The following is a 10927-nucleotide window of genomic DNA, read 5'->3' on the forward strand; positions in this document are numbered from 1 at the left end:
TGTGAGGGAATGGAAAGCTGCAGTGATATAAGGGAAACATATCAGCTCAGAACCTGTGCCACGATATTGTTTATATCGATTTTCTATTTCCAATTGGTATTGTGTATAATTGTATTGAACAAGCAACTTTAACATGTTCTCCTGATTGACAATAATGTTTTAGGTATAAGCTTGAAAGTATTGGCTGTTGACGGTAAATCCAAGGCAAAGTTCATCTTTTGAGACACCGACTGCATTAAGTTAATTGGAAAGTCTGCTCTTCAAATGAAAATGGATTTGATAGAGATTGGTAATGTGATATAATTCAATATATATATATATAACTTTTATATTGATTGTGTGTAATTGTTTGTATTGTTATAGGCTGGTGATTATGATCCCCTCGAATTCCCCTTACGAACTTAACTCAATACTGAAAAAGGAATGACAATTAGAGATGTATTTCAGCCTAAGAATGGACGACTTTCTGTCATTGGCTTCAAAGATGATGAAGATTTCCGTATATGAAAATTAAGGACAGTTTCAAATTTGAGGAGGGTAAACTTTGTATGCTTCTTTTGATGCATTTAGAGTTTTCTTAACGTGTACTAACACTGGTTGGTCTTTTCAGCACACCTCAAAGCTTCAAGAACCCGATCCTTTGTCACAAGATGATATAATAAGCATTTCTGTGAGTATTGACTAAAGTACTACTTATTTGGATGACCCCCTTAATAACTGTGTCCATGGTATAAACCTTATTGTGGCTTTCCATTTTCATGGCAGGAACCCTTATCTGCATATGCAGAATATGTCGCGTTGATTGAAAATTCTGGACTGACTCCGTCTAAGAGGTCTCTAACTGATGCAGTGGAAGGTGTTGATAGTGTATAACATGAAGGTTTAGAAAACACTTAGAAGGGGGGGGGGTTGAATAGGTTTTTCCTTTTTCATTCACAACAACAATAGACAAAACACAGTTATTTTTATCCTGGTTCGTTTACAACTCAAACTACTCCAGTCCACCCGCCAAGGTGATTTCGTCTCTCTCAATCGAGGACTTAATCCACTATAATCAAAACTGATTACAAATGCACAACCAACAGTCGTGACTAATAATACAATGCATAACCAATTGTCGTGACTAACAATAAAATGCACAAACCAACTGCTAGTAACTAACAACATAGCGCACAAGCCAACTGCAAGTGACTAACACCTCTAAGACTAACTAGTCCTAGCCCTCTTGAGAATTCTGACCCAACTGGTCTCTCAAGGAACAATTACAAGTTAACAATAGTGTTTGAGATTGCTTCTAAAAAGCTTTAATCACAACTGTGATATTTCACTAAATTTTTAGTACAAGGATATGAACTCAGAATGAAAATATTTTTCTTTAGCGTAAGAGTTCCTGTTCTTTCTTTTTGTATATAAGCTCTGCTTATGTTTGTCATTTTTCCACACATTCTTTTTCAAGTGATCTAATATTTATATCTTCAAGTATTTGTCCGTTATCTTGATCTTTGGAGAGAGCATTAAATGCTTGCGTGTTTGCTTTTTATTTTTGTTTCTCCAACAAGCTGCATGTGTGTTGCTTCTTCAATCAACCTTGGGAATTGTTCCATTTGAGTGCTTCAGCCTCTTTTAATCATTATGTTTTTAACAACATCTTATCTTGATTCAGAACTTTGCATCTATTCATAAATTATGTTCTAACTTGTGAATATAACTTCTAATAGAGTTTGTCTACACCAGTTGGTGCATTCAGAAGTTACTTCATTATAACTTCAACGGCTTTTCCTTTCAGCGTTTGTTCAGCTTTACAAAAAGTTCATGTTCTGATGGCACTTGTATTAGAACATCTTCTGAAATGAGAAACATATAATTAGAGTACCACATTTACTTATACAAAATTTATATAATTGTTATCATCAAAACACTAAGATATGATTAGAACCAAACTATGTTCTAACAATCTCCCCCTTTTTGATGATGACAAAACATTTAAGTTCTGATTAGAAATTTTGTATATAAGAAGACAATCTCCCTCTGAGATGTATAGTCTCCCCCTGAAATGTATAGTCTCCCCCTAAAATAAATACTTAGAAGAAAAATTTAGAAGATAACTTCCCTGAGTATATTTTTCTCTTCAGAAGTTTTGCTTGTATTTCTTTTCAAAGCACTTCTTTAGAAGATCTATATGATTCTTTTTCAGAACATTATTTTCATATGATTTTCATGCAACTTTCAGAAAAAAGAAAAAGGTACACTTCTTTGTACACTTGTCAGTAACTGTTTTGAGATACATCTTTTAACTGTTAATTTTATCAAGTCAAAATTTTACTTACTAATTCTCCCCCTTTTTGTCATAATCAAAAAAGCGTAAATAATTCAGTGCTTAATAAGTATTATGAGAATATAATGTTTAAGGTTTTGAGTTCAGGTAAGTTATTATGGTATCAAAAATAGTTTATGTTCGCTCCTTATATCAATAGTCAAATGCAAAAACAAGGAAATGTTTTCATTAATGATAAAAGAAAAGAGTACATTCACTAATAGCTTCAAACAAATAGAAAACTTATAATAGTTAATATCTTAGTCTTCACAAGTGAAGGAAAAAGCTTCACAAGGCTCAGCAAATAGGACTTCGTCGCTATTTGGAAAGTCTGCGTTGTGAAGGATTTCTACAACTTCTGCAGACTCGAATAGAGCTGAGAGGACGCGACCGTAGGGAATGTAGAAGCTCTGACTGCATTTGAAAGCCAAGAGAGATTCTCTCAAGTGACCGAAGATAATGGCAGGAAGGTTCAATGGTCGTCCTTATTCAAGGCGGTGGATGAGAAAACGATCTCTTGAATGCAAGATTTTATGAAAGTTTCCTCGAGGAAGCAGGTTGAGGAGAACGAGGCGAAACAATACCCTTTTTGTAGGAGACAGAAAGAAAGGATTGTTTAGAACACGTCGAGCAGACTTGTTTAGATCATTTAGGATACCAAATGCATTAACATAATCAAAGTATTTTAAACATGCAGCATTTGGGTTGGTTGGATAGCCAATGATTTCCCAGATTGATGCTTCGGTTAGGGGTAAAGGGAATTCCATGAATGGTCGAAGTTACATGATAAACCCTTTGATTAAACAACTAAAACTTTTCTTATTCTATGGGTAAAAAGGACTTTTGATAAAATAAATCAATATCATTGTTTTGGCATTTATTACGGGTGATATGTCACACTCTTATTTTTTCTTGGTATTTTATAATTATCTTATTTTTTACAAATTACATTACAAAATCCTAATTATTTAATGTCTGCAGTTGAATACAAAGAGTTAAGCCAATGATTTTAAAACATTATTTGAAAACCAAAATCTCCACTACTACTCATCACATTAAATTTATATATAATTGACATTAATATAAATTTAAATAATTATTTTAAAGTTATTTTATACAATAGAAAAAGAAATGTAATATAAAAGTGAAATTATTATACATTTTAAATATGAATAGAAATGTAATATAAATTTCTACAGAAAATTAGTGTTTCATTAGTTTCAATCACATGAATAGAAAGATCATATGTATAATAATTGTTTCTATATATAGCACATACAAAATAATTTAATAAATAAGAAACATGCTTTTAATCTCCTCACCATTTCATTTTATTTCAAATCAAATCAATTAGGATATTAGATTTTTTTAATGGAAAGTTATTAAAAATCTAATTATTATTATTTATTAGAAATCATAGGTAGGTTAAATCATTTTTTTAGAAATTACAATAAATGGGATAAATTTAAAAATTAATTAATTAATTCAATGTTATTTTGATTTTTCAAATTTGTTTTTGACTTGGAACATAATTTTTTATCACTTATATAATAATTAATCAAATTTATTAAGTATGATTTCTCTTAAATTTATCTAAATAAATAAATATTATAAATTTAATAAAAATTAATAATGATATTATGACATGATACAAGGAAAAAAAATTGACTTGAAATAAATTATATGATATTATAATGAAAAAAAATGACATGATATTATGACATATTAAAATTGATAGTGAGTTATACATCTCACACTAAATTGACTTGAAAAAAATTGACATGATACACATATTTGGTTTTTTTTATATAAAAAAAATACAATTATTGATTGATAACTACATAAATTTTTTATAAAAAACATAAATTTTTCGATGGGTCAAAACTACTTATAAAATTACATTTAATATGAGACAATTATGATTGATGAATACATAATTTCTTATAAAAACAAAAATTTATTATTCTTTTTGCATTTTATATACACTTTAACTATCACTATATTACATTAATTTACTATTTGTACGAACCGTGCGAATGCACGGGTAAATGATTTCTTAATTATTTTTTTATTTTTCTATTAAAATATACATTTTTCGGCAAGGCAAAGCTACTTAATCTGTATATATTTTATTTACATTTTTAACCATCATAATATTATATTTATTTACAACTGATAACGACTACTTAATTATTTCCTTTATTTATTATATGTACATATTAACCTATGACTGATATTTTTGAAAACATAAATCTATTAAATATATTGAAATTTTTATTTAAAATAAATAAAAAAGATTTCAAATGCTTATAATAAGATAGGGGTATGAGTGACAATGAACAAAATTTGGACAAAAAAGTTTGGTACCTATTACCAAATCAAATAAATATAATCACATGTATTATATTTATTTATTATTTATAACATTGTGCAATCTGTGCGAACGCACGGGTAGATAATTACTCATGGTAGATTTATAATGATACTGTATGATTCGTGTGAACGCACGTGTAGATGACTGCTTAATTATTTCATTCATTTTTTCTACTAAAGTATATATTTATAACTAGATTAAATTGATATTTATATAACAATTATAATTTCAAATGTTTTTTTTTTTAATTTGCCTATCTTTTATATATAGTTATTAACCATTATTATATATTTATTTATTATTTATATGGCTTAATACTCAATTTGGTCCTCTACCTATACACTGTTAGAAATTCGGTATGATAATCCTGGATATCTTCGAAGAATCATGTTCGTTCACTTTCCGAACAAAGTATTTCGACCCTATTTTTGTCTGGGTTCACGAAATCTTTGCGGGGATAATTCTCGAAGAGCAATCTGTTTTCTGACAATAGAGAACAAATCAGAATGTAGAGAGGAAGTATGATTTCGTATCCCAAAATCGAGGCCAAATGACTCCTTATATAGGAGACCAATAACAGAAAACGAACAGACACACATTTTCGGAAAAAAACGGTCATGTCTGTTGGAAAAGGGTACAACTATTCAAACGAATTTTTCGACCCTGGCAGGGCGCTGCCCCTTGGACCCCGACGGCGCGCTGCCCCACACCCCGCCAGGGGCTACGCCCCTTGGAACCCTGTTTCTATTATTCGTATTCAATTACACGTTTGGCTCGACGAACGTGCACTCCGCACTACCCTAACTCGTTTCAAACTTAACGCATAATTGCATTGGCCTATAGTAAATCACATTACTACCAAAATACATTGATAATACTAAAATCACCAACATACACTAGGGTCCAATTTGGTCCTTTACCTTTTAAAAATAGGATTATATTTGATTTAAAAACATAACAAAATAATTGTTCTGGTCAAAAAGCTGACCACCCCTAATTTAGAATTTCAAGCACCATTGCTAGGTGTTGCTTTAAATTTGTTATAATGAATTAGTTTTAAACGAAAACATACTTCAAAACAAATCTTTTATACACTTTTAATGTGATTTTCTATTGTTAGTTCCAAGAAGACTTCAGCTATGGTTAGGTAGGTAGGAAAATGATTTAAGGCAGACGCATTTGCAAAAAGAGTGAGGTAGTAGTATAGGGTAATCATGGTTTTTTGCTTAAAATAATACACATACTTCTTTTAGTAGACTTTTTTTTTTATCCGTTAAAATTCATATTAAATTTGATGTTAATTAAATTGTGCAAAATATATAATTGGCTAACCCATATTCTTATCTTAGGGGTTTTGAATTAGCCTCCAATCTTAGAGTAAACTTATTCAAGAGTAGACTTTTTAGGGTTAATTTTGAGCCGGATTTTATTCAAGCGACTTTCTCTTTTCTTTGTTGTGAAATTGGTTATTTTTCTTTTGTGTTTTTTGGTATTCCGGTGGAGATCAATCCGAGGAGGTGTGCGGTTTGGAGACCAATTGTTTCAAAATTAAGAAGAAGACTTGGAGGGAGGCATCACAAATAGCTTTCCATCGGAGGGAGGGTGGTTCTAATGAATTCTATTTTGTCTAGCATTTCGATTTTCCTATTCTTGTTTTACAAGGTTCCAGTTGCGATTATCAAAGAGTTAATCTCCATTCAACGTTCTTTTCTTTGGGATAGTAGTGAGGAGAAGAAGAAGATAAATTGAATTAGTTGAGATAACGTTTGTCAATCGAAGGTTGAAGGTGGTCTTGGGGTGAAACATTGTGGGAGGTTTAACTTGGTGCTTATTAGCAAGTGGAAGTGGCGTATTTTGAACAGAAAAAGTTCTTTATGGATTAACTTTCTCTCTTGTAGGTATATTGATATTAAAAGAGCAATGCTTAGAGAGCCTTCTTTTACTCCTAGGAGTAGAGTTTCTCTTTGGTGGAAAATCTTTGTGCCATGGGAGTGGAGTCTTTGATCAACTCAACAAATTGGTTCAACTCTTCAATTTCTTGTAACCTCGGGGCGGGTCTTTATTTCGAGTTTTGGCTTGATTGTTGGTTGGGAAACATTCCGTTTTACAATCTTTTTCCGGGTTTTGTTTCACTTGGTTGTCAATACTCATTGCACGGTGGCGGAGTTAGGTGCTTGGAATGGGGATTCTTGATCGTGGAGTTCCTTTTTCTCGGGTGTTTCCCTTAGTCGAGCAGCCGCGTCGCAATTATCCTACTCGAGAGGTCAACGATCGGTTTGTTTGGTGGAGGAATGCTTCTGATTTTTCGATAAGTAATGCTTATGAGTCTTTAATTTAGAGTTTAACTCCGAAACCGGTTGTGAACCACAATAGAACTTAAATTTTTTTTTAAGTTTTACTTTTCTTATTTTCTTTGTTTAGATTTAAAAATTTTATTATAACAAACGCTTAAAATTGTATAGATGAAAGATAATATAGTGTTCGTGCGTGGACATGAGATAGATGCTGGTTTTGGAAGAGATAGAAAAATTATGCTGATAAAAAACCTATGATTATGAATTAAAGAATTAGAACAATTATATAAATAATGATTAAATACTTTCAATTATAATTAAAAAAAACAAATAATTTAAAGAAATGCAAAATAGCTTCTCTAAATAGTTACTCTCTCCCATCATTTTTAATTAGTCACTTTTACAAAATTTCTTATAAGACCATTTACAATGGGGGTGTTGAAAAAATTATTCAATAGTTGAATGTCTGCAATGGTTTCTTGAATGAGGTGTTTAATGTGATGTGGATTAATTGGTGTTGAAAAGATTCAACATGTTGAATGAGAAAAAAGTGGGGCCACATGCAACACTTTACACAATTTTATTGGTTGTTGTGATTATTTAGATTTTATTTTCTTTTAATCATTTAAAATTAATTATTTCATAGTAGATAAATTTTTTATTTATTTTTATTTTTATCAAAATTCATTATTTTTTTTCCTCTATAAATAGAGACTTGGTTCATTTGATTTGGACTCATAAAAAAAAATTCACTTTTTTCTCTCAATTTTTTTTCTATTTAGCCTTAAAAAAATCATTGTTTGTAGCTCTAAACATCCTTGTAGTGAAATGGATCCCAACAATAACCCTTTTAACACCCAAAATTTTACTAATTATCCTTGTTTGTGAGCCGAGTCTATTGTACTAATTAAATTATGTGTGTTTCATTTTTTGTGTGTTTCTTTTTTAGTGTGTTGTGTGTTTAGTGTATTTATTGCATTTTTAAGTTTTTTTATAATTTTATTTTTTTGAAAAATAACTATTTTTACATCTCTTATTTATTACTTGCAAGAAAAAAAATTAAGAATAGAAAATTAGAAAAAATAAATAAATTATTAAATTTAAAAAAAAAAGTTTAAATATTAATTATTTTAATTTAATTTTAATTGATAATAGATATTAATATATAATCATAAAAACAAAACTTTAAAAGAAAATAAGAATATGATGTGGGGTAGGGTGTTGAATTTTATTAAACAAAACCATTGTAGTGAAAAAAAATTGAATAGGTGTTGAATTATTAGGTGGAAGAGAGAGAAGATGATGTGGAAGATAAAAAGTGAAAAAGTAGGGTGTTGAATAATGTAACCATTGTACATAGTCTAAAGACAAAAAAAAAAACAAATATATTTACATTTTTTTCTACTGTACACTTATTTATTATTCAACCTACCATTTCTCTCTCTTGGATACTCCATAAAAATCTTTACCTTTTTTATTAATTATTCAACCTACCATTTCACTAATGAGATAGTACAACATAACTTCTCTACCTTTCTTAACTTCTTTTTCACGTAAAGGTCTTTACTGTGTGTCTTGGAGTTTAACTTATTTTTATAAATAGATGTGTCTTGCATGTGATTGTTCTCTAAACTTCATTGGAGGCAATTCTCACTCATTCGAAAGGTTTTCGTGATGGCTAGTGAATTATCTCAGTTGAAAAAACCAATTCATTTTTTCAAGATCATAGTTACTCAAAGTCTTCATCAAGAAAAGCTTGTAAGCCTAAGCCTTAGATTCTTTATATTTTATTTTATCACATCATCGAATTATTTGGCAACTCTGTAAAACTGATAGATATGTTGTTGCCTAAAGTAATATAGGATGATTTTATGAATTCTATCATGCATGTTAATCTGGTATATACTTCATTGACAGATGATACCAAGAAAGTTTGTGAAGAAATATGGAGAATATCTTCCAAAAGCTATATGTATAAAGACTCCCAATGGTGCAGACTGGAAAATTAGTATAGTAAAAAATGATGGAAACAAATGGTTTGAAAAGGGTTGGAAAGAATTTGCAGAGTATCATTCTCTATCTCATGGCCATCTTCTTGTTTTCAAATATGAAACAACTTCCCATTTTGAGGTAAGAATCTTTGACAAGAGTGCCTTAGAGATAAACTATCCTTTCAAAAGAGTTGAAGTCAATAATGAAGAAGATTGTAGAGCAACTCAAAAGAGAAAATCTTACTCCTCCTTTGAAATTGGAAGTACTAGTTGTGTTAAAGTTGTGAAATCACAAAAGGTAGCAGCTGCATGTCATACTCACAAAAAGTATCCTTTCAAAAGAGCTGAAGTCAACAATGATGAAGATTGTAGAGTAAGTCAAAAGAGAAAAGCTTACTCCTCCTTTGAAATTGGAACCACTAGTTGTGTTAAAAAAGACAAAGGTATAAGTTACTATCTTTTGTATACATGTTGTGAAGTTTAGTAAAAAGTTAACAGAAATGTTCCGTTTTTATCAGCATGAACTATGTGCGGTATATGATGTTCCGTTCTTGCAGGGAATACAGCACTTGAAAGAGCAGAAGAGTTCAAAACATGCAATCCATCATTTGTTGTTGTCATGGGTGCATCTTATGTTGGAGGCCGTTTTCTTTTGGTAATTTTAAGACTATAAACCTGTTTTCAACCAAGTCTTTTTTTTCCTATTCATTACCCTTGGATTTTTCTTTTGCTTCACAGTCTATACCTTCCATGTTTGGCAAGGCACACTTTGATATGGACAAGGAGAAAGGATATATTTATTTCCAGGTGTTGGATCATGGATTAGTTTGGCCTGCAAAGTACTCAACCTGCAGAAGGTGCAATGGAAGAATAATGTTTGAAGTTACAAGTGGGTGGAAGGAATTCTCAATGGACAATAGTTTGAAAGTTGGTGATGTTTGCAAATTTGAACTCATTCTTAGAACTAATATGACCTTTCATGTTCACATTTTTAGAAACACAAATGAAGTCAACGCAGATTGTTCAACAACATCTGCAAATGGGATTATTGTCCTATGATATAGATAGAGAAAAGGGAATGAAAATCATCACAATTCCATCACCACTGGAAGAATATATGTTCTTTTGAATTAATGAAGCTTAATTACTTTTGGTTCTAGTGCATGCTTTATATACAAGAAGCAGTTTAGCTTTTCAAACAAATATTTTGCATTTCTAGTCATTAGTTGATGATATATGCTCTTTTGATTGAATTATATATTATGCTTCTTCTATTGTTAACTCTTGAGTAATTTTTGTAGTATTAATTAATAGTTTTATATCATTATTAATAATTGATCATCTACTCTTGCAATAGAGGGTTAACTAGACCTTCTACCCATATTTGTCATTTTAATTGTGATTTAAGTTCACATTCTGGAATTACCCTTTTGATAAGCTATAACTAAAATTCAATGCAAATCTTCATTGAGTTTAGTTTTGTATAACTTCATATAGTTATACTATTTTTAAAACAAAAATATTGACCAAAATTTAATGCCTCATACTAAAATTTTACAAATTCCATAGTTTAATATAGGATCACCTAACTTAAAAAAGTTTGTGGTTTTTTTATTTTAAGATTGTTAATTATTAAGTGATTTTCACGAATCTACTATAATAAATAAATATAAGAATTTTAATTACCAACTAACCATACATTTTAACCCTTACTAAAAGTCATTAAACAACTATTTTCATGTCATTAAATAAGAAATATAAGAATTTTAATTATCACTAATCTTACATTTTAACCCTTATTAGAAGTCATTAAACAACTATTTTCTTGTCCTTAATCATCATTTTTATTTGATAATTAGTAAGAGTCTCGTCTGGATTCACATCAATGTCTAACAAACCATCATTTGTAAATTTTGAATTCATTATTCAATTGGTTAACATTGATATAATTACA

General features: G+C 30.0%; 1 protein-coding gene across 2 annotated transcripts; it reads left to right on the plus strand.

Annotated features, from left to right (window-relative positions):
• Window positions 1-8628: 8628 nt before the first annotated feature.
• On the plus strand, window positions 8629-10130 carry LOC131611564 (B3 domain-containing transcription factor VRN1-like). Of its 2 annotated transcripts, none has more exons than XM_058883530.1 (4): window positions 8629-8740; window positions 8900-9416; window positions 9531-9628; window positions 9712-10130. In XM_058883530.1, the coding sequence occupies exons 1-4, from the start codon at window positions 8657-8659 to the stop codon at window positions 10030-10032; spliced, it is 1020 nt and encodes a 339-aa protein (XP_058739513.1). In that variant the 5' UTR covers window positions 8629-8656; the 3' UTR covers window positions 10033-10130. The 2 variants fall into 2 exon arrangements, with proteins under 2 accessions (XP_058739513.1, XP_058739514.1); XM_058883531.1 differs by having other exon boundaries at window positions 9736-10130.
• The last annotated feature ends 797 nt before the right edge of the window (window positions 10131-10927 follow it).

Source organism: Vicia villosa, linkage group LG6, assembly GCF_029867415.1.
Source record: "Vicia villosa cultivar HV-30 ecotype Madison, WI linkage group LG6, Vvil1.0, whole genome shotgun sequence".
In the NCBI taxonomy this organism is placed as follows: domain Eukaryota; kingdom Viridiplantae; phylum Streptophyta; class Magnoliopsida; order Fabales; family Fabaceae; genus Vicia; species Vicia villosa.

Bases quoted from the DNA above. Each gene is read 5' to 3' on its own strand.
- LOC131611564 (XM_058883530.1), top strand. From the start codon at position 8,657: ATGGCTAGTGAATTATCTCAGTTGAAAAAACCAATTCATTTTTTCAAG. The intron at 9,417-9,530 runs GTATAAGTTACT...CCGTTCTTGCAG, and splicing joins TTGTGTTAAAAAAGACAAAG to GGAATACAGCACTTGAAAGA. The intron at 9,629-9,711 runs GTAATTTTAAGA...TTTGCTTCACAG, and splicing joins TTGGAGGCCGTTTTCTTTTG to TCTATACCTTCCATGTTTGG.